General features: G+C 38.6%; 1 protein-coding gene across 2 annotated transcripts; it reads left to right on the plus strand.

The window, feature by feature from the left end:
* Positions 1-1,383: 1,383 nt before the first annotated feature.
* On the plus strand, positions 1,384-24,621 carry PDZD7 (PDZ domain containing 7). Of its 2 annotated transcripts, none has more exons than XM_060682860.2 (15): positions 1,384-1,696; positions 3,700-3,840; positions 4,413-4,587; positions 8,458-8,634; positions 9,727-9,937; positions 10,371-10,431; positions 11,110-11,577; positions 11,894-12,079; positions 14,299-14,462; positions 15,970-16,061; positions 16,813-16,916; positions 18,610-18,681; positions 19,274-19,873; positions 22,496-22,596; positions 24,333-24,621. In XM_060682860.2, the coding sequence occupies exons 1-15, from the start codon at positions 1,504-1,506 to the stop codon at positions 24,477-24,479; spliced, it is 2,892 nt and encodes a 963-aa protein (XP_060538843.2). In that variant the 5' UTR covers positions 1,384-1,503; the 3' UTR covers positions 24,480-24,621. The 2 variants fall into 2 exon arrangements, with proteins under 2 accessions (XP_060538843.2, XP_087728962.1); XM_087872836.1 differs by having other exon boundaries at positions 9,790-9,937.
* The last annotated feature ends 199 nt before the right edge of the window (positions 24,622-24,820 follow it).

Genomic DNA, 24,820 nt, shown 5'->3' on the forward strand with positions numbered 1-24,820 from the left:
TTTCCCAACCTGACAGATGTGTATGTGCTGCAACTTTTGGAATCTTGGATAATTCCTGCCTGACACATTTGGAGAATACCAGATTGTGTAAAGTTGCGCTCTGTTTAACTTCTTCATCTGACTGTGATCTTGGAAAGGAAAGAATCTGACCCCATCTTCCTTTCAGTTTTAAGTTTAATTATCTTTTTCTGAATCAGTTTTATTCATTACTCTTTGCTTTTTGTTCTACATATAAATTCCTTGCTACACAATAATTTTGCTACTTTGAAATTGTCCATTCATCATGTTGATTTCCAGTAATATGTCTGCTTCTAAGTCTAAGAGCATAAAATGATGCATCCACCATATTACTCCAAATAGCAAATGATTTAGGAATGCTGACTATGCATTAGACTCTTTTTTACTTTATGGTAACTGCTTTTCACATAACACTCAGCTGAGGGTTACTGAATTTGGTCTGCAAAATCAGTTCAGCCTTCTGTCTCTATCAACTATCATCTGGATTTTTACAACAGGATCTGATAGCCCTGTATAATCTGATGAATGAATCAGTTTTCTGGATTTGGACAATGTTTCATACAAGGAATCAAATGAATTGAGTTTCTACAATATGCTAAACCAAGAAACCAAACTAAAACCAAGTTTAAAATAACAAAGTTTACATTTTGTAGAACTGCTAGAACATTTTAACTATTTTAACCAGAACTATTTAATGCATTGGGCGAATACAGCCATTGTCTTACTCCCTAAGTCATATTCAGTGGTTTAATATTTGACTCACACATTTTAATTCGTAGAAGATTTTCTCAACACTGAAAATGACAAAAAGTTTTATTCTCTCCTAAAAGTTTAAAAAAGCTGAAGGATGACTTGTTGACTAGGCTTCCAAAATGGCACAAAATGAAGTTATTTTAGCCTACAAACAGATTTATTTTCCTGATTCCAACCAATGTAATCATATTTTCTCACAATTCATACCCAACATGGTTCAGTGTAATTTCTTCCAAGTTCTCCTTGTAGATAGATTTCCAATCTCAATCTGAAATTTTTGAAGTAGAGCAGTATATAAATGTTTATTTGTGTATGCATATACATGTATGTATGTATGTATGTTTAATTACATATTTGTTGTTAATATAGCACAACTGTATGGAATTAAGAGCAAATCACAATCAAGCCCTCTGAGAAGCAAGATGTTTTATCTAAATCCTCCATTTTAAAGATAAGAACATTTTCTATATTTTTTGTATTTTGTATTTGTATTTTCATACAATTTTCCTCAGCAAAATGAATTCTCATGCTTAATAGCAAGATCCATTGGAATATGCTCAACAACTTTTTCCTCTGAAGAAAACAACCAAAGGGGCCAAAATCTAACTCTGTGAGCCTTCATGAGGAAAACAGACTCTTCCATCACCCAAAACAAGGCGTGCTTCTCCAAAAGATCTGTAGAATCAGATGGCTTGAAAGTCTCTTCATGAGCAACCAAAGTCTGATCTTGCCATGGCTAATGTTTCTGATTCCTTCCCGAAGGAGTTTTTTTATCCTGCTCATTCTCAGGACTCTAGCAGTGACATCAGCACAGCTAACCTGCTCTTGCTGAGCAGGCAGAATCGTCTTATGAATGGGACTAATCCAAACTTCCACCCATCATCGCCTATGGGAAGAGTTATTCTTATCAACACACCACTAGAAGGTACTTTTGGGGTGAACAGGGGAGACCACAGTACACAAATGACATTTCTCATATCTGAAGCTCTGATTTCTGATGTAGTTTATGAATGTTCAGCAAAGATGAAAATCACATTTGCAGATATTATTAGCAGCTTGTCTTCAAAGTTTAGTATCCTTTTGAATGAATGAATGAATGAATGAATGAATGAATGAATGAATGGGCTGGAAGGGACCTTGGAGGTCTTCTAGCCCAGCCCCCTGCTCAAGCAGGAGAACCTATGCTATTTCATTTCTAGTCTCTTCTTAAAAACATCCAGTCATGGTTTTAATGGACAACATGAAAAGTTCTGCCAGTTATGCATTTGTGTAACATAGATAACCTTTATCCACAAATACATATCACTTGTATATTGATAGACTTCTACTCTACTTTCCTATGTACACATATCACTGGGATAATAAAGAAATATGGTTTAAAGATTTCATTCCAGTAATCAAGCATGACCATCTTCTAAATATTGTGGTGAATTTTAATATATGGCCTTCCACAACTATCTACACCCATCCATGCTGGACTATGAATTTTGTCAGTCCAAGACTCCAAGCTTACAGGTTCAACAGATGCACTAAGTATTATCATCCTACACATCTAAAATGTTCTTGGGGAGAAAATTTGATCTAATAGAAAATTTAAAAATATGTATGAAGGGACAACTGCTAAGTCTCCCTATATACTGTAGTAATCAAGGAATGGCTCAAGACCAACTTTACAGAGAGAAAGAGAGAGAGAGAGAGAGAGAGAGAGAGAGAGAGAGAGAGAGAGAGAGAGAGAGATGATGATAGCTAGCTAGCTAGCTAGACAGACAGACAGACAAATATACAGATACAGATATAAATTATATGTAGTTATAAAGACAGATATATAATTATAGATATATAGACAGTGTCAGTGCTTCGACGCTGGCATAGAGAGCAGAGGAGAGAGAGAGATAAGCTCTGAACTTTTGCCTGCTAAATCCCTTTGAAGTCGGGTTGTCGTGGAAATGAAGGGGGGAGACATTCCTGGGAAATGACGAGACAAGAAGTCTGAAGAATGACTTGGAAGATAGCCAATGAGAAGCAGAGATTTGGGGATCGGAAAGGGAGGGATTGGGGGGCAAAAGGTCAGTCTTGTCCGCATCGAGTCATGATCTGGTGGCTGTGCTCAATTAAAGAAAAGATTTCCTTAAAGATTGGCAGTTTGGAAATTCATTTATTTTGAGATAGCATCGAAGTCTGACAGACAGATATAGATGAGGTAGAGATAGAGATAATAGATGAGAGAGAGAGATGAGAGAGAGAGAGAGACAAATAGATAACCAGTTTGGTCTAGTGGTTAAAGCACCAGGCTAGAATGTTCTATAAATTCAGGTCCCACTTTAGCCATGAAAGCAGCTGGTGGACTTTGGGTCAGTCACTCTCTCTCTCAGCCCAACTCAACTCACAGGGTTATTGTTGGGGGGCTGGAGACAGAAGTGTTGGATATGTTCACCTTCTGGAGTATTTATAAAAATAATACAAGTGGTAATAAATGGATAGAAGCAGGATTTTCTCTTTTTTTCCCTCTAAATTGAATGAGGTATTGTTGTAATTGTAAAACTATTTCAGGATTTAGACCAATTTTTTGTGTCTTACCTCAAAACAAAATCTATAGTACTCATGAGGGGGGTTGATCTTATTCAGCAGCCATGGAGTCTTGCTTATTCACTTTTTAAGTAATTTGTCTGAAATTTATAACACAGTCTGTGGCCTTTGGCTCCAGCCTATTTCACTATTATTCTTAAAACTGGTATGTCATTTTGAAAAAAGGCTAATCTGCACATAGTTCAGAAAGATGTCTAAACATTGCTCCTGATTTTCTGTCTATGGAGTTAAGATTGTGTTTTGGATGCAGGATTAAGCATCCACTGGGCATGCCAGCATATTGAGCTTTTTTGAAGCTATACCTTCATTACTACAGTATTTTGTTTTATATTCCCTTCACAGCTAACAGTGATGAGAGTGATGTTATCAATGCCATTACAGTGGAGAAGAGCAAAGACGGGAAGCTGGGTTTCAGTGTGCGTGGGGGCTCTGAACATGGCCTGGGTATTTTTGTCAGCAAAGTGGAGGAGGGCAGCAGTGCAGGTCAGTAAAAAGGCTTCCATGTTCCCAGGCAACAATCTGCTTATAAATTATTAATACAAATATATATTCTGGGTTCAATGCTAGTCGCTTCTACTCCAGTACATGTGTCTGGATATTGTAATCAAAATGAAAAATAATGTCGCTGAAAGGTCACTCATCAGATATTTTCTTTTGTACAGTATATCATATTGCTAAATCTGACATTTTAGAATGTTTGTAGTGATGTTCTGGAAAATATGATAATATGTCAGGATTCACATGCTTATGACTATCATGAACAATCAACATTTTGATAATGTAAAGAAAAAACATTTATTTCAAAATACTTGAAAAAACCTACAGTTTGACTATATTTATATAAGAGATAACCCAAAAAAGTAATATTTGGGTAACATACTATGTGCCCTGCAATATACTATATATGAATGGATAATAATTCAAAGTTCTAATCTATTTTGATGTTAATAAGTTGCTGTAGTTTGTCTCTTTGTTGTTTTAGTAGTTCTTTAATTTTAGTAAGCACAGAAAAAGACAATCAATGATGCTGAGCATTCTCTGCTTAATATAAACAGAACAGGCTGGACTTTGTGTTGGAGATAAAATCACAGAGGTGAATAGTGTGAGCTTGGAGAACATTACAATGGGAAGTGCCATCAAGGTCCTGACAGGGAATAACAGGCTGCGAATGGTTGTGAGACGTATGGGCAAAGTGCCAGGGATAAAGTTTTCCAAAGAAAAGACTACATGGTAAGTTGAACTGTCATTGCCAATTTATACCCATTGTTTTCAACCATGGATAACCCCAAAATCACAATTGTACTGACTCAGACAAACATACTGGCTTCAGAAGAGCAGTGACCAAGGGATCAGGTTTCCTAAGATGCAGGGAAATGCTATTAAAGTGAACTGTGATAGGGAACCAGAGAGGAAAAGGTCAAAAAGATGTGAGGTTACTGGGTTAAACTTCCTCTTCCAAAATGAATTACTTTAAAACTATGGTTAAAGGGGAGCTTTATTTGTGTAATGTGAAGGTAGGATATGAAGATTATATACCTGTAAGAGCCGCGGTGGTGTAGTGGTTAGAATGCAGTACTGCAGGCTATTTCTGCTGGCTGCCTGCAATTTGGTAGTTCAAATCTCACCAGGCTCAAGGTTGACTCAGCCTTCCATCCTTCCGAGATCAACAAAATGAGGACCCAGATTGTTGGGGGCAATATGCTGACTCTGTAAACCGCTTAGAGAGGGCTGTAAAGCACTGTAAAACAGTATATAAGTCTAAGTTATAGGAGCCTGAGTGGCACAGCAGACTAATGCTACTGTTAAAGGTAGTATTTAGCTTCCAGCTGCCTGCAATTACTGCGAGTTCAATTCTCACCAGGCTCAAGGTTGACTCAGACTTCCATCCTTTCTAAGGTAGGTAAAATGAGGACCCGGTTTGTGGGGGCAATAAGCTGACTTTGTATAAAATATACATAAGTATGAAGGCTATTGCTTAACGCCTTGTAAAACGCCCTGAGTCTCCAGAGAAGGGCGGCATATAAATCAAAATTAAAAAAAAAGTGCTATTGCTATATATGGGGTAGCGGACAACCACCTAATTTAATAAAAGGAAAAAGGGAAACTGATGAAAGAGGATAAATCATGCTCTCTGAGAGCTGGCTGAAAAATTGAGCCCATTGGAACTCACAGAAACATACAAATACTGCCCAAGTAATCCCCCTATTTGGATACTAACTTCCTTACCTTTAGCAAGGCAGGTGTGTCACATATCCTCAGACCATGCCTTGGGAATTGATAAGCTTGGGTAAAAAAAAAAAAAAACCCACCTGTGATGAGAATATTGGGAAAGGGGAAGTCCAAACCAGAATGAATTTCTTGGTGACATTTTACTTAAAATAAAATTATCAGTTCTGAAAATTCTCTGGGACATGGAAACTTGAATACAATGCCCCATTTAACACCAGAATATGGTACAAAATGAGATATGATGTCAGTACCAGATATCAGGCAGTTAATATTTGATAGGTAATTTGAAATGCACTGTTATTTAATATTGGGCAATACAGATAATTGATATGCATTGGTGTATTACAGTAGTTTTTGAACTTCTTGACTTCAGAGGAAATTTAGAGTCTCAATTTCTATGTCATAAAACCAATAGAGTTCACACTGGCATGGAACACTCAGCTCATCCACAACTGTGTTTTAGCCTTATCCTTTCTCAACTGTGTATTTGGAATTGACTCACAATGGATAAATTTTTGCTCTGATCATACTTGAACAATGTCTTGCAATAATAGCTAGTATGTAAGCTCACTTAATAGGTAAAAGGCAATGCTCTGTGATAACATGCAACTAACAAAAATAACATGTATATAGTAGAAGCCTTTGAATTCATTTGTAATGTAAAAACAATGGCAGGAAAATTAGAAATCGAATTAGTATTCAAAACACTCTAAATTTAAAACACAAAATAGTATTGAATTTGAATATCTGAAAATATTTATTTGTATTGAAGAGAGAATATTTCCAGATGAGCAATTTATCATTGATTCCTGCATTAATAATTTATATTATTATTCAGTCATCACTGTAGAAATAAATCACTAATAAGGAAAAGGTTTATTTTGCCACAACAATTTACTACAATTCACTAATGCTCTTGGCTACTGCCACTGCTCTTCATATGTTAGTACAACCTTCCCTAGTCTGGATACTGTTCAGATAAGTGACTACAATATGGTTGAGGAATTCTGGGAATTGAAATGGGAATTGAAGGTCATACTTTGGAAGGCACCAAGTGAGGGAAAGCCTGCTGTCATTTAGTAATGGCAACAACTAGAAAATAAACACATTCATTCAGCAAAACAATTTTATTTACAACATACAGGTAGTTCTCAATTTATGACCACAATTGAGCCCAAAATTTTTGTTGCTAAGCATGGTATTTGTTAAGTGAATTTTGCCCATTTTACGAGCTACCTTGCCACAGTTGTTAAGTGAATCACTGCAGTTGTTAAGCTAGTAGCATGGTTGTTAAGTGAATCTGGCTTCCCCGTTGACTTTATTTGTCAGAAGGTTGCAAAAGGTGAACACATGACCCCAGGACACTGCAGCCGACATAAATATGAGTCAGTTGCCAAGCGTCTGAATTTTGAGCACATGACCACGGGGAAGCTATAATGGTCATAAGTGTGCAAAATGGTCATAAGTCATTTTTTTCATTGCTTGCTGTTGTAACTTTAAACGGTCACTGAATGAACTGTTGTAAGTCCAGGACTATCTGTAAGACATATTTTAAGTTATTCATATTCTAATGACATTTTAAGGGTTCTATTTTCCTTAGAAGTTATGTTTCTTTCCCTTTCATCCAAATTCCATTCTACCCTTTCTTCCTACCTGTTAGAAGTTTTTGTGCCAGCCATGGCAGTTTCTTAAAAGGCCACCAGATGGAAGTAAAGAAACACCTTTGATCCCATTGGTAAGGGAGGGGTCAGAGGTCCCTATAAAAACCCCTGCTCAGGGGCTGCCCTCTAGCTCTTTTTTGTTCTAGCTTCCTTTGGGGCTAATCCATAGGCTCAGTCCAGGCATGGATGCCTCCATGCCAGGGAACTCATTTTACCTGCATTATCTTTAAATAAAGTTTCAACTGTTTGCATTCCTGCGTGCTGCCTCTTTCTTGGAAGCACCTCAACGAACCATCCACCTTGTGGGGGCTCTCACACTACCTGTAAGTTCTTTTACTTTCTATCCGTTGCTAAATATCCCTTCACCAAGTGCTGATTTTATTTAGACCTATTGCTGCTCACCTCATGGGAAAGTTTTCTCAACTTCAGTTAGCTTGGCAAGCTGTGAGGACGTTTCTTTCCCCTTTGTAAGGATGAGGCTGCAGTCATGCTCTGTTTCATTGCCTACAGCTTCCTCCCCCCTCGTATTTGGAGTCCTGCCAATATGTTGACTAGTCACATCTTCAAAGTCACTGGAAGTCATTAGGTTGTGTCACCATGTAAATTTTAAAAATACTGTAAATACAAATAAATAAAACCGTAGGTATTCCCTTCCTGCTCTGGTTTTATACATACAGAAGTGCAGGAACAGCTCCTGCTCCCACTGCCTTTTTCTGCCATGCAGAGAGCCAGAGCCTTCAGTTACTGAATGACTGCTGCTTGGTTTCTCCATCTGCAGGCAATTGTCGAAAGAGCAGAAGGTAGATTTTCTGAGGGCATCAGAATATCATTAAGCACCAGTCCCACAATCTAATAGGGAGAAGTTGATTTTTTAAAAATGAGTTTCTTCTGGAATTCTAGAAGGTTGAAGGTGCAAATATATTTGGAAAACAGACACTCTCTTTAAAAGTGTAAATCCAGATGTGTTGGGCACTGATTATATAAATAGGAGGGAGGGAGTTACATATGCCAAAAGGGGACTATTTATAAAGTTTGAGGGCCACAGCCAGATATGCTCCTGCATTTTGATCAGTCATGATTGAAAATAGCATCCACTTCCATGAAGCGGGAATGAGTTATCTAACAAAATGGTGAAAGGGCAGTTTGCAGGCCTCTTCAAAGACTTCAGCTGCTTAGGAGAAATTCTTTCTTAATTCTTTACCTCTCACAGGGTTGATGTGGTAAACAGGCGTTTGATTGTGGAGAGGAGTGGCTCAAGTCCCTCAGATACCAGCTCTGAGATAGGAAGGCGACGCATCGTCCATCTCTATACCACATCTGATGATTATTGCTTGGGTTTTAATATCCGTGGAGGGAAGGAGTATGGTCTTGGCATCTATGTCTCCAAGTGAGTCTTGTTCTTCCTAGAGCCTTCTGCTGTTGAGTGTTTCAGATCCTGATAACATCTGGAGTTAGATTCAAACTTCACTTTAACTGTGATGTTTCTTTTTCAGGGAAGTAAATTGCCTGTTGCAAAATAGCAGTGCCCAAGATCTAGATCGGTTAGTTAGAGGCTGAATTGATAGACTACCCCACCCCCCACATTTCAAACTCTGTTTAGCTTCAATGGGAGATATTCTGTCTTTGCAAATAGTAAGCATTCCGGGGGATGATCCAAACTGGGACTTCAGAGAGAACAAAACATTTAAAACCTGATCATAACTGCCATTGCAATTACAGATTTGGGTTAAGGCTTCTCCTACCCCCTATAATTAACTTAGAATATAAATCACTCCTTAGAGGATAGAAAAGTTAGATAGACATTATGATGATCAGTTTAATCACTTAATCCATAATAATATATCTACAGCATTCGCACAGGCCACCCTAACCCCATAAAACTTTATCCCTTGGTCTTCTTTCAGCCCAATTTCTTCAAGAGGAACTGTATGTTCTTTTGGTTTACTAATCACATCCTCATGGTCAGGGATGGGAACACACATCTATAAGCACATAGCTCATAGTCTGATACAATTTGGTATCTAATCATACTCAGCACTGTATAAGCTTGAATTTTATTTATCCAAATCTTCTACCATTAACTTAAAGCATCTGCGCAATAAAATATTGAATATTAGGAAATTTATCAGAAACAAATGTTTACTGTCTCCCACACTGATTGTTAAAAAAAATATGCAGGCTGTTATGTAGCCTTCCACAACCTGTATGTTCACCAGATGTGCGGAATTACAACTCACATTATTGCTAATTACCGGTGTTTATAGTGGGAGATTTCCATAATTGTCCAATATATCTGGAGAACACTAGACTGAAAAGCACTTATTTATTGAATACTGACACCAAGCTTGGTGGAATGCTATGAGAAAGCCAGAAGAAAACCTTGCATTCCCATTTTAATATAGACATTTTATTTCTTTTCATTGCTCTCTCCCATTCTTAAAATGTGCCATTTTCTTCTGCTCCTACCTTGTTTGCTCAGGAAAAGCCTGATCTTTCTTTCAAATGCCCCCCTTGTGCTTGTTCGATGTTGTATCATTCCCAGAGTGGATCCTGGCGGGCTGGCTGAGCAACATGGAATCAAAGTTGGTGACCAAGTCCTTGCAGCCAATGGAGTCAAGTTTGATAACATCAGCCATAGCAGGGCAGTGGAAGTGCTAAAGGGGCAGACCCACATCATGTTGACCATTAAGGTGAGGCTGATATCTTCCCAAGTAAAAAAAAAGTTATAGTAAGGGGTATTAATCATAAAAGGACTAAGATTACATCCCATTCTCAAGACTGTCATTGTTATTAAAGAAATGATAGTTGCTAAGAGGAGATAGAACTTCCTCAGTTCTGAATAGGTGTAGACCAACAATCTCACCCAGCTAAGTTTTCTAGTATCCCTTTCTGACTCCAAATGTCTCTGAATTTCTTTTGGCAAGTAATTCCCTCCTTAAATTGCTCTGGGATTTAGAATTTCAAACATAGCAGATCCAATTTCTTCTAGAAAAGGACCTAACCATGGGGCAAGCATTTCTCAGTGTTTCTCCACTTAGTTAATTTCTTAAGCTTTCACACATTGTTTTGCAGGCAGCAAATGATCCCATGACATATTGCATCTCTTCTTTCCCTCCCTTCTAGGAAACAGGGAGATTCCCGGCATACAAGGAAATGGTGGCTGAGTACTGCTGGCTCAACAGATGTAAGGCATCTTTTCTGGAGAGGGTGTTGCTTTGTTAAGGAAGAATAAGGGATGCAAATCAATCTGCAAATTTATTTCATTCTTGGATTTCAGAAAACATTATTTTGCTCTCCTACCTTTGTACATAAATGGTACCACATTAAGAAACACATATGAATCAAGGAACAGGTACTGTGTTGCACAGACAGATATTTATGATGGCCAGCTATCACATCTCAGTAAGTTCTTTAACCTAAAGACATCCTTGCAATATCAAGGATCAATATATCAGTGGGTATCATTGTTTATTTTTATTCTTATATTATGGTTTTTATTCTAATACTGTTTCTGTGATTGAGGCAATATACAAACTGAATAGATAGTGATAGATAGATAGATAGATAGATAGATAGATAGATAGATAGATAGATAGATACCTATATGATAGTTATTAAAATCAAAATATTCCACAATACCATGTAGATATCAATGGCACTCACATAACATCCTGAATGCAGCAGTAGTAATGGCAATACTTGCATTATCTGGGAAAATCATGTGCTTTTTCCTTAAGCAAAATGTAGCACCTTGAGTGCTGGGAAAACCAAACCAATGAAATACATGAAATATGTGCAACAGCTATGCATTTGTTGTATATTGGAGATCTCCTAACACCTAACTTCTACTTTCTCTTTGCAGTGACCAATGGCCAGTTGCAGCAGCTGTCCCAAACCTCTGAATCCAGCTCATCCATGTCATCCTATTCCTCAGGGACCCCCTTAAGCTCTATGAATGGCCTATTTATGGCCCCAGTTTCCAGCTCAGCTGAAGGTTGTATGGTTGATGTTGGCATCTCCACAGAATTGCCAGTTCAGAGCCATTCGTCACAGAGGGCAGAGACCGCTATGCAGACAGAACCATTGCCTGATGGGGCCTTCTTTTCAGGGAGTCTGATCTCAGAGACCCAAAGGATTGTGCAGCCCATGAAAATCCTAAAAGACACGGCCATTCGCACAGAAAGCCTCAAAGAGTCTTTTCACCTAAGGAAGCACCAGACATTTGTTAGCAAGGAAATCACAGAGCCATCCCCCAAAATGGCTCTTCTTCTAGCGCTCAGCCATCCCCGTCAGCCCATTAAGCGATCACAGAGCTATCTGACCATCTGTGGTATGTGTCCCTAAACCATTATGTCTACCTCTATTTTATATTACAATGATAGATTATTCATAAGGCAACACCACATAAACATTCAATTACTTTTTTGGCTCTATTACTAATTTATTATCCCTCCCTCTCCTTCCCCTCCCTCCCTCCCTTCCCCCCCCATCCACAAACCAATTTTTCTGATCACCTTTCAAAATTGTAGCTATAATAGTTTGTTGAAATGATAGTGCCTTGAGGGCTTTGGAGGCAAGACTCAGATTTCATGTTCTTCCTATAATTGTGATCATCTGATTTAATTTCCTGGATTTTTTCCCCCCAGAGGAAAAGCATCAAAGAAAGAAAGGGAAGCTGGTACCATCAGAGAAGAAAGTCACTCTCCAGCGCTCCAAAACCCTGATGAACCTATTCTTTAAGAGCACCCGACTAGGGAGGCCAAGCTCAACAACTGGATCCTTGGAATCACAGAGGAAGTCCAAATTACCTGCACAGTCTGAAGGAGAGAAAGGTAATAAAAAGTGAGCTTTTAAAACAAATAGCCAAGGGTAGGGAGCTTTTCAGATCATAGGTTGTACAAAACCCTGAGGATTTTCAGGGTTCAGTTTTCAGTTTCCAAATTTTCTAAAGAGCTAAAGTAAGCATTGGAGACTTTGGATCAATAGGTCCTTGGTATACAAATAGACTGTTAATCATGTCTGGAGAAAGGTATTAAAATCCTATTCAAATATTTTTCATTTAACTCATGCACACTTGACAAAATGTATCTTGATAAATTGTATCTTGGCATAATAGCATTGCTTTCCTTGGACTTCTGATGCAATTGGTGGCAGTAAAAAAATTCAGACTTACAAGCATCATTTGCAAAAAGAATGCAAAATGAGAGGCAAATATTGCTCCCGAGTAGCATTTCTCAACCTTGGCAACTTAAAGAGGTATAATTCTGGGAGATGAAGTCCACACCTCTTCAAGTTGCCAAGGTTGAGATACTCTGTTCCAGAAGCTAGCTTAGAATTAACTGCACTCCAGGGGCTACTAGATATGAGCTGCAAAAATCTGGACAACCAGATTTCTCCAAGGATTCAGAAAACACTATTGGCTATATATCTTTCATGGACTGACAAGTACTATGATATATAGTACAGTATAGTTCAGTGGTGGTTCCTCCCGATTTGGCCGGTTCTCCCGAGCCAGTAGTGGTGACAATATGATGATATGACATCACCAAACCGGTCCTGCCCAGTTCTGCTATAATTCCCCCGCTCCCCGCGCACCCCCATCCCCCGCTCCCCCCCACCCCCCGCGTTATTCTTACCTTTTATTTGGCCCCACCTGCAATCTATTGCTGCCTCCTGAGTCTCAGCTGATGGCTAGAGGGAAAAAAACTGTTTAAATTCTTGCTGTGGGGCTTCAAAGGGCCGCCCTACAGCTGATCAGTGTTAAAAGAAAACAAATGAGTACACCAGTGCCTACAAAAATACATGAGTAAATCAGTGCCTGCAAAAATAAATGGGTAGACCAGTGCCTGCAAAAATACATGAGTAGATCAGTGCCTGCAAAAATACATGAGTAGATCAGTGCCTGCAAAAATAAATGGGTAGATCAGTGCCTGCAAAAATACATGAGTAGATCAGTGCCTGCAAAAATACATGAGTAGATCAGTGCCTGCAAAAATAAATGGGTAGACCAGTGCCTGCAAAAAATAAATGGGTAGATTGGTACAGCTCTGCAAGCAGTTAAAAGCCTGGTAGACCAGTACCTCTGCTAAATCCTAAATAATTGTCACATGACCATCAAGCCATGCCCACAAAATAAGCCACGCCCACAGAACCGATAGTAAAAAATTTTAGAACCCACCCCTGGTATAGTAGCTCTACATCAGTCTCTGCTCATCCACTTTCTTCATTAGATTCATAATCCCTTTGCTGTTGGTCTTTCTTCCACTACCCTGCAGTTAACATCCTCCAGCAATTTGTGAACCGGACTCTGAAATGGGGTAAATGAGCAGGAGTGCAGCATGTGCTTTGCGTAGTGTTCATATGTGTGCTTGAAAGTGTGGGATGCTTGGTGCAAATTCAACATTTGTTATTTACTTGCTTAAAGCATTTAGAGCTTGCCTTTCCATAATCATTCAGGGAAGGGCAGAATATAAATTAAACTAATCTCTATACCAAAGCATATACTAACAATTTATTATAACATAAGAATTTGGTGATCTAAGGTCACACTTGCTATAATTTCATTAGTTTGCATACCGTATTCATCTTCCATGACAAGACTTGTCGCTGTTGTTTTTTTCTATAATAGACAAAAACAGTTTTTCCTCTGGTAGCTGAATCATTATAAGTAATCCTTACTTGAGGATATTCCGGAAGAGCTTCACAATTTAGATGAACTTCACAATTGTCCTGAATCCTTCACACAATTTTGTAAGGGCACAGGCAGTACATTAGTGTCCTGGTTTTTTTCATGCTGGCTTGCAAAACTGAAATGGCATCATTCCATCCCATATGAGCATCCATATCCTGTGCTCTGATAATCTTTCATGAGAGGATTTCTTGTGAGAGGGTTATTGGAAATTGCATGCAGAAATCTGGCAGCTTATTCAGGCATAAAGGAGCATGTGTGTGACTTGTAGCTGTGCACTTCCGAGTTTGAGCAGGGCCAACTTGTTTTGTTCAGTGCTGATAAAATGTATACTCCTTGGCTTTCTTTGGTGACCCTTTCCAGAAAAAGGCCGGTCCTTCGTCTCTCTGAGCTCCAAGGGATCTGACAAACACAGTGGCGATGAGCCCAGCAAAATTATCGACAGCCACTTGCTGCTCATTGAGGACATGGCCAGGAAGCTGCTGATGGAAGATGAAGTGGCAGCTGTATTGCGACACTGCACCCGAGTAAGCAGCATCTCTCATGCATGCCAAGGGATTTTGATTTAAATATCATGCAGTAACTTCCAGCAATCTTCCAAGTACTGTCCTCTAATTGTGCTGAACTACCACTGCTGTAAAACTTTAACTCAATATTCTATTTTCTATATTTTCTTGCAGAACGGTATTATAGTTGGCTTGCTTTCTTGTACTTGAGATTCATCCTGAGCCCCCTGTTTTATAAATATACACCTATGCACATACAAACTTACATAGTGTGGGGATGCCTTAGTTCAGGATGCTTTCAATTAGCAAAACATTTTTAAAATTATTTTTTTATTTAAATTAAATAGTAAAAGAAAAAGAACAAAACAAACACACAGAAAATTATGGTGCAAATACATGCATTCTCAAGAAAAAAGGCAACACATTAAAAAATGTTTTTTAAAAAGTGAAAAAGAAACAAAATACATTGCTTTAACAGTTAACATATTTACTAAATAAATATTATTCAAATATATATATATATATATATATATATATATATATATATATATTTGAATAATATATATATACATTATTCATATATTATTATTCATATATAATATATATATATATATTTCTAATACACATACATAACTATCCACTTTTAACTTGTTGCATTTTGTATAAATGAGTTCCATATTTCATTATACTCACCTGTCCAAAGTCTGTCTCTAGGCAAGCCACTTATAGGTGGCAAGTGTAATCAGTTTTTCCATTCGCTGAATAAATGAGGCCACATTTTTATTTCCAATGCTTTGATATTAGTCTTTTGGGCATAGTTAAGGCATGGAGAATCCATTTATGTTGTCCAATTGTCAAATTCCATATAATAGATATATAATTCAAAGGAATATTCTCCTCTGAAAAATGTAGCTTTTATTCAGATTAGCAAGCCTGCCAATCAAATGGCAGTACTGATTTTCACCAGGTTAAACTAGCTTTCCACAATCTTGTTCCCTCCAGGGAAGATTCCAGAACTCTCAGCTTAATTTGGCCTTTAAGCAAACACATGGGATGAGGGATCAGGTGGGAGAAATTTCATTTAAACTACTGGCATCTCCCATTTCTCATCATCTATAGAACAGCCATTAGAGGGAGCTTTGAACCAATACACAGTAGAAATTTATGTCCAGAGTACCGGTAGGAAGTTATTGGAAGACATTAGTTTTCAAAATTCATAAAACATGAAAGAGAATGAAGGGAAAAGACAACTATGCAATTCTATATTTAATGCTGCTTGGTCTCTATTAATAGAGTTAATGTTGGCCCTTAAATGCCTGTGGGAATTCTATATTCCCTGAATTCTTGAAGTCAAACTATTGAATAGGGAGCATAAGTCTTAGGTGACACAAGTGGCCATCACACGAATGATAGGGTAACCAAAATGGTTGTGGAGTGGGGAGTAGGCTGTTCACACAATTCCCAAACCAGAATAACCAAATAAAGCATCTATTCTATATTTGATGTTGATCATTTTTCCCTCCAAAAGTACATTCGAGAAGGTGGAGTAGAAGACCTGGTGAGGCCACTGCTGGCAATTCTTGACCGTCCTGAGAAGTTGCTGCTTCTCCGAGACATCAGGTAAGAATAAGATCAGACATCCAGAGCAGTTTAACAGTTTTGGAATGGCCCAGAAACACCCAGGTTTGACTTCTGGTCCAGCCACAGAGCTCACAAGGTAACTTTGGGGCAGTTGTTCCTTCTCAGCTAAATATAACTCACCAGGATGGCTGCCCTGAGAGTAAAATGAGAGAAAGCCCTGCCTTGAACTTCCTGAGGAGAAACGGGGTATGTATTATGAGTAAATTTCGTATATAAATACACACAAACACACACACACACAAAAAAAAGAATATAAAGGACATGTTTAGGATACAACTATTGCTGTGATTCTTTCAGCAATTTAATAGCCTTCCCCAAGCATGTGTTGGACTACAATGCCTATAATGCCTGTACAATTTTAAGGAGTCCACATATATCATTATTCCATCATAATTTCATAACCGTGATATATAAGATTACATATACCATTACCTACGGCAGCTAAGGGTCATGTTGCCTAAGATAATGCCTATACAATGTCTGCAGACATTATCTTAGGCAACATGACCCTTTGCTGCCGTAGGTAATGGAATATATAGTCTTATATATCACGATTATGAAACTATGATGGAATAATGTTATATGTGGGCTCCTTAAAATTGTGGTTATATTCGCCCTATACTAGGTATACTATTCACCTATATTATATCACCTATACTATTCACCTATATTAGGTACTCATGATCTGCATTATAGATCAATGATCCAGGATTTTCCTCCTTTTTTTCAGAAATGTGATTGCCTCTACAGATCTTGGCCGCTTTGACAGTATGGTTGTGCCCCTGGAAATGGAAGCCTATGATGCACTCAAAAGCAGAACAGGCGAAGAAGTTTGTAAGAATTGTGTTTATCATCTCCCAGGGTTTATTTATATTGTGGATTGGCTGGATTTCAGGATTATCTACTTTAGGATATATGGCTTTTTTAAAAAGTTGAAATCTTATAAAAAGAATTCTCTGGGTGGATAGCAACACTTAAAAGAAATTGAAAACAGCCAAATAAAACACATTGATCAAAGATGGCACAAAAATAAAATAAACTAAAATGTACAGATATGCATGGTAGAAAAGATTCCTTCACGTAAAGGTTTGTGACCAGGAAAAGAACATTTCAATTTATTTAGCCATTTTTTAAAAATCCAGGTAAAGAAAATAAAAACCTCAACTCAGTTACTATTTCTTACAAAGCATCATGGTGTTCACATTATTGCCTTTTCAAATCTCAGAATATACAATGATGTACAGCCCTTTGTTCAGCCAATTTCAAATATGTAACATCTTTGCTTGAGAAATACAGCTGGTCCTCAACTTACAACCACAATTGGGACAGAACGAAAGAGCTGCTTGGCAGCTCTTCTCTGTGAATGGAAGGAAGTCCTGTGCTGGGCTGGAGAAACAAAGCCTGAATCTTTGGGATCCAGGCTTCATTTTTCTACTCCAGTGCAGGAGTTCACCTCCCGTCTATGCATAGAAGGGAACTTCTGTGGCAGGTTGCAGAAAATAAACTTGGCTCTCAAAATCCTAGTTTTGTTTTTGCAGCCCAGTGAAGGATTTCTGCCCTGTGGATGGAGGGAAATCCTTTGGAAACAGCTTGCAACCTTCCTTGCCAGTTTCCCCACTGATTTTCTGGAAAAGCCAGCAGAGAAGATTGCAAATGATCTTCTCATGTTCACAAGCTGCTTGGCAACCAGTTGTAAATGCAAACTACTGCCAAGCTCCCAGATCACACTCACATGCTCGTGTGTGTGTGTGTGTGTGTGTGCGTGCAACTTTTTACTCTTTTATTAACCTTTCCAAGATGCTGTAACTCATTAAGCAATCTGCCATAATTCAAGGACTACCTGTAGTGCAAACAAGACCACAGGTGTTTTCAAAGAGATCAAAAAAAGGAAAGATGGCAGTCACAACTAGGTGACCAAAGCCCTTGACTTTTTTCTTTTTCTTTTTTTGAGTCTCTCCTTGCAGACATTCCTGGCAAGATCTGTTTTATGAGAAAGACTGCCATGTCAGAGAAGACACTCTTCAGTCTGGATTGGCAGTGCAGCCACAAGCCTTTTGCCTACATGAGGCAAAGAAAAAAACCATGTCCATCTCCTATTCCTTGTGCAAAAGTCAATCAAATTAGCATTGAATGTCTCTTCAACAGTTTTACAGCACAACAACTCAAGGAGGAGATGGCAGTATATGGGGCACACAGCTCCCTCTCCTTTTAATGCTTTATGGTTGCCCTTCAGGACCTGTGTCTACTGCATTTGCTTCTCTCCTTCATCTGTGAAAAATGGGAACATGCGTCTCTTCTTTTCCTTCCCTGCAGATGTGATTCCCTTTTGGATAAACAATTGTAATATCAAGCCAAGTCTATATAGAATGGTGATCAAAGATAGTGAAAGTTTAATTTCAACTCTTCAGCCACTGCCATAGTTGGAACTTGTGGGGCCTTAGTACTGGATCTACTTAATATTGAATGGAGAGCATCTATAAGCACATTTTGAAATGTTTAGTGCTCTTTTTTTTCTCCATGTCTACAGTGAGATCACCTGCCCTCCGCCCAGCACAGCATGAAACACCCCCAAAGAGACATCTTATCACTCCAGTGCCTGGTGAGTTTTTCTGTTACTTCCTTTCCACCCTCCTGTCCCTCAAGTGGGTTTACCTATAATTGTAACACAAGAGTTTGGATTCTAGATTTGAAGAAAATTATACATATGTAATGTATGTCCACAACTTTAAATGTGCACACTTCATCTCAAGACACTGCATTTGTATCTATGCAGGAGAATATTTTTAATAACTGGATTTATAAAATAAAAAGGAAGATGGGAGTTCTGAACAATGTGACTCTGCCATTAAAAATAATTCAAAGAACAATTAAATTGACAGAAATAATGTTGAATGGAAGTACTATTGGCATATCTGGTATAAGCTAGTAATACTACCTACCAAATAAGTTACAAGGGAGGTGATCTGAATTTGATTAGTAAGGGGAGAACACACACACACACACACACACACACACACACACACACAGCAACATGCTTATATGTCCAATATTTGGAGCCAAATTTTCATTCCAAGACCTACACAACAGAAACGCTCAAGCAGCAGATACTGGACATGTTCCCTTCTGTAATTTTCATAATACTAAGAGAAAAAGGAAATAATAACAATTTTATCTTGTGAATCTGGTTACAGATTTCAGGGGTAGTTTTCTTCTGAAACCAGTGATGACCAACAAGGCAAATGGGGAGGAAGAACACAAGGAGATGCTGAAGGATGTCATGGGAAGGCTGCAGCTCTCTCCCAGACATGGGCAGACTCAACCTCAAAACTATACTCCTCTTGCTGATGTGCCAGTGGATTCCTATATTCTCAACAGGGTCTCTTCCTCAGTGGCCAGTGGCAAAGAACCCCATTGGAGTCTAACTAAACCTACAAAATCCTCTATGAGCTCCCTACACACTGTAACCTCTCAGGTACAATCCCTGGAGCATGGAGATGGACAACCTGGCAGAGAGAGACCACCTTCTTCAAAATCAAGCCATAGAAAGGCTGTTGCATGGGGACCACACGGGGAAATTTTGCCTGCCAGTGATACCCTCTATTCTGTTATTAATCGACCACGCAGAGCTAGGCCCCTGCTCTCACAGCTCTTCAAGGAAACTTCAGCTACTAGCAAGGTAATGCAAGCAGAAATGGGAGATGAGAACCTGCTCCAAAATGGCCCCAATGACAAGGAGGAGAAGGAATATGAACTGGTGACTGTCAGCCTATCCAAGAACAAGCAATCTCTGGGTAAGCAGAACTCTCTAAATTGAAATGGAGAGAAACAGACCTATTGCTAATCACATTTGGTATCACCAATAGGTAGCAAATTGTGAGTTATTATACTGGTAACAATTGCATTTGTTCTTACTTTAGTAGTCAAAGATGGATCATGGGGAAAAATGAACAGGGAAGAAAAGGGAAGAGTGAAAGTAGAGTGAAAGTAAAACAGCTCCAGGGAGAGAAAGTATGACTTTTATGATGAGAAAGATAATCTCCTAATATGGGAAGTGGATGTAAAGAAAGGCAATGTAGAGATTGCTGGGACAAAGTGTAAAAAAGTTTACAAAATGATAACAGAGGCATGTGGAATTTTCTATAAGGAATACTGGGCAACCCAATAATCCATTGAATCATCCTTTGAGAGAAAGGAAATGCAGTAACCAGAAGGAACATTAAATATTAGGATATCTTTTACTCTAAGACTGGATGGTACCATGATCATGTAAGAAGCATATATATCATAAATAGAAAAATAATTGTAGTGGCAAATGAACTTCAATAATAAATCAATATTTACTTACCTAATCCAATAAACAGAATAATCCGGGGTGGGGGCAGAGAGTGGGATTGTGCAATGCTTATAGAGAGAAAAAGATAGTAAGAATATAATCTAAGAGAGCAAATAATGCTTAAGACTAAACAAAATAGAGCAGGGGTCCCCAACCTCTGGGCTGTGGCCAGTTTAGAACTGGGCTTCACAAGTGGCGGGTGAGCACACAAGCGCACACAGCTCCATTTGCATGAGTGGCAGGCGCTCATGCTCATGTACGAAGCTCCATTTGTGAGCGGAGGGCTTGCACACCCGTCACTTGCAAATGGAGTTGCACGCACAAATACATGCACCCGCTGCTTGTGCAGAATCATCCCCGCTCCCCCCCCCCACCAGAAAGGTTACAGACCCCTGAAATGGGGAACATGTAAAGTTATTTTGACTGAACTTTTCAAAAACTTTCAGAATTGGGTGAAAATGAGTGAATGGAATTAAGAATAAAAATGATTAAATGGTTGGGATAGAAGTTGGTACTGGGAATGCTAGAAGAATCATTTTGGAGACAGTGAATTATTTTACAGTATGGGATTGTGACATGCTGAAGAATGCAATTGAAATAAATACTATAAAGGTTGGTCCTTAAAAAGTGACAAGTAATAAATATGGGAAGCATGTTTAAAAAATTGTAATGCTGCAGATTTTAATAGAAGTAATGTCAAAATATGGATGGGGCCTGGTTATAGAAAGGCTTTGTGGTTTGTTTAATATGTTTGAAGCTTGCATCCAAGTCAGAGAAATGCTGTTATTGTTCCCTTATAGAAAGCAAAGAGTTAAAAAAATGAATGTAAAAATTATAGCAGGATTACTTTTTTAAAGTATGTCTGGGGAAAATTGGTAGAATTCTACTCAAAAGAGTTTGAAAGGTGACAACAAGCAAAATTTGTGCAGACCAGATTTATGGTCTTCAGCCAATGACTGAAAAATATATGTATGAGATATTTCATATATTAATGAGACAATACATATATTAGTGTTAGAAAATAATAGTATGAGATATTATTGCATAATAAGAGGAACATTTTGATAATGTTCTTAATTATGGAAGAGAAGGAAGGAATGAAATTGAACAGTGACTGCTCATTGTGGTGAATGCATTATGATAGAAGTAAAATAAAGTAAATGTGTACCTTTCCGTGCAGACATGATGCTGTGTGGATTGATAATCTAAAAGATTTTCAGCAAATGTTAGACTGTATGAAGCAATGAGTACTGTAGAGCTGAAAATTAATGTACCACAGACCAACCAATCTAAAATGAACAATTGCAAGCTATGCACAAAGGTGAAAAACTAGAACAAGTAGATAAAGTATTATGATGCTACGTGTAAGGGTGCTTGGGCCCACTTGCAGAAATAAGGGTTGAGTCTATCAGAAAAAAAACAAAAGTGGAACATAGCGAGTACGGGTTACTGAAGAAGTGTGATAAACAAAGATAGGGCCAAAAATGAATGGGTACGGAATGATTATGGACTGAATGCAAAAGTGAGACTTGAGTACAAAAGAACTTTGAGTTGGTCTTATAAAGGGAATGAATGAGGATTGATTTGGGGAAAATGTATAAAGAGTGAATAAGATGAGAACAAGTAGAAGATTGAAGAAGCATAATTGGATGGCGTTTATAAAATCATAAGAAGCGAGAGAGGTATGAAACTGTGTATAGAATATAGTAAAAGTAAGGTTAGTTTACCAGAGTAAAAGGTTATGGAGAAGTATACTAAATGGTGTAGGTGTCAATTAGATTGCATTTGACAAACCGCTTGGAAGAAATTAGATTGCCATTTGCTGATTAGTACAGAATCTTTTAAACTACACACCTCTCTGACCTTGACAGCTCTCATAAGGAAACAGAGTCTGACCTGAGAAGTACTTGTGTGAGAGACTACCAGGAAATCCCAGGTCAGAATATGAGTTTAAAAAAACATCCTGGAAGAAGACAATGACAAACTATTTCCATATTGTTGCAAATCTTTGAGATGGATTTGCGGAAGCTCAAACATGCCACCACTTCCTAATTACTCACAGCACTGTCTTGTTTTCCAGGTATCAGCATTTCAGGAGGAATAGAATCCAGATTGCAGCCAATGGTGAAGATAGAGAAGATATTTCCTGGGGGAGCAGCATCTCTGAGTGGAGAACTGGAGGTAGCTGAAGCAGTAGGGAGGGGAAAATGGGGATCTGTCATTACTACTAGATGGACAAATAGGAGGTCCAGATGCTCCTTGTTTCTTTCTTCAGCAGCTTAATCAAATGCTCTAAAACCATGATCAACTTATCCCACTGCTACAGCCATCCATTTTACATAATCTGAGTGAGCCATCACTCAGGTGTAAGCCTTGCACAGATTTTAGTAATTATATTTTTAACCACCTGCTTGTAAATTGACGGTAACAGGCTTGAGTTTCTCCAAGTGTTGCACAGTTCATTTTGTTTCAAAAGAATTTTTATCAATTAAACTGCATAAATTAATTACTTCAAAACTCTGTTGGAAAGAGGGATCAATTTAGTAGACAGTTTAGAGCGACTTTAGAACTAGTCATTTTTATTTTTGATTATTCAGTCTGGGGTGATTTCCATACTTTAATCACAGCAAATATGGACCATCCAGACCACGGGTGTCAAATTTGATTGCATTGTGTGATTTATTGCGATGTATCATGACGTTTTTTGCCTTTGCGGAGCCGGGGTGGGCATGGCCTGCGTCTGCCACATCTGGCCCATGAGCCGCCAGTTTGACACCCCTGATCCAGACTATCCCGACTTGGAGCATGAGGATAAAGATGATCACAATGTGAACAAAACTTTATGTAGAACCAGATTCAGATTTGAAGGACTGAAGAGGACAATTGACCATCTTCCCTCCTTCTTGTGACCGCATTGAATACTTTGCTATTCTTTCATATCACAGCCTGGCCCATTTTATTCATTTAAACTCATTCCTACCCTACCCGAAACAAACCTCATTGTGCTTTGTAACTAAAGGCCTAGCAACATACACACCCCATTGTGCCATTCAGGGTCCCTCATAGTTCAAGGCACTGTGCAACATTTCCCAAGGCCTCCGTAATGAAGCTGGGGGTTGACAAAGACCCATTGTGGGCTTTGGCCAGCTAGCCTGCCCACCAGGCTGTTCTAATTAGATTTTCCTTTTTGGAGGCCTCTTTCCTTTAGGGGTTACAGGTTTGGTTTATGCTGATTTGGATTAAAGCCCCAAATGGCCTTAGGTTGCCAGGGCAGATGAGAATGAGAGTGGAGTGGTAAAAACACAGGTGAAACCCCTTTGCAGTTCAAAAACTTCACTAGAATCCAGAGCTTCTAACTTATTAACAGGAGCTGATCAATATGGTCATGTAATGCTAGTATTTTAGTGACTTTACAGATATCCAGTCTATTCCTGAACCCAGTTTCAAGCCTTGGCACCCTTTTTTCAAGTCTCTGGCATCTGTGAGCAGATCCCTCCTTCTGTTGTCAGCAGTACAGAAAAGGGCTGGGAGGCACTTCCTGTAGGTTTTCTCTTGGCTTTAGATTGTAAATGCTGATCAAGTTATTCTGTGAATTCAGATTTGCAGCTGAATGGAAACAATCAGGGTTTGAGTTAGTGAAGGCCTGTACCTAAGAATCTTTAACCCTGTTGTCTTTTCTGCTTGCTCTGGAAGTAATGCAAGTATAAAGAAACTTACAGAAATTAAGACTAAGAAAACCTTTAATTTCCTATCCCAAAGGTGCTTTTTCAAGATGCAACTGGAATTTCTGGTTTTTCTTTGAAGACGTTTCACTTCTCATCCAGATGAGAGCGAAACATCTGGGTGAGAATTGTAATTTGCTGTGCTTTTGCCGTTTTTCATTTTTGTCCCATGCTTGTTTTCTTTGTTTTTGCTAGGCTGGCTATGAGTTGGTTGCAATCGAGGGGGAGAGTCTACAGAATGTAACACACCAGCGAGCTGTGGACATAATCCGCCAAGCCTACCGCAACAAAGCTAAGGAGCCCATGGAGATAGTGGTGAAGGTGCCGAAGAAAATCAAATAAATGTTGCAAATCAAGCAGTCAGTGCTGAAGAATGTGGTCAGCTGAGAAATCGGAGAGTCCTGCAATGCGACTGTTAATGAAGAATCCGTTTAACTATACCTGTTTATTGTTCAGAAAGATATGGTACTCGGGAAACCAATTGCTAGGAGAGTTACTAAATTATCTGCCCGGGAAGCTTTCAGGCTTAATGGAGCAAGTAATAGTTTTCCAGTTCTGGAGAGGCCTATTTGGAACAGGAACAGGCAAGATCAAAGATCACATTGTCCAAGTCAAGCAACAAGTATTGTTTCCAAAACTACAGTTAGCTGCAAATGGACAGCTGTCGCTAAGATCAATTGTTT

The sequence above is a fragment of the Pantherophis guttatus genome, chromosome 6 (genome assembly GCF_059756535.1).
Source record: "Pantherophis guttatus breed Tessera chromosome 6, ASM5975653v1, whole genome shotgun sequence".
In the NCBI taxonomy this organism is placed as follows: Eukaryota; Metazoa; Chordata; class Lepidosauria; order Squamata; family Colubridae; genus Pantherophis; species Pantherophis guttatus.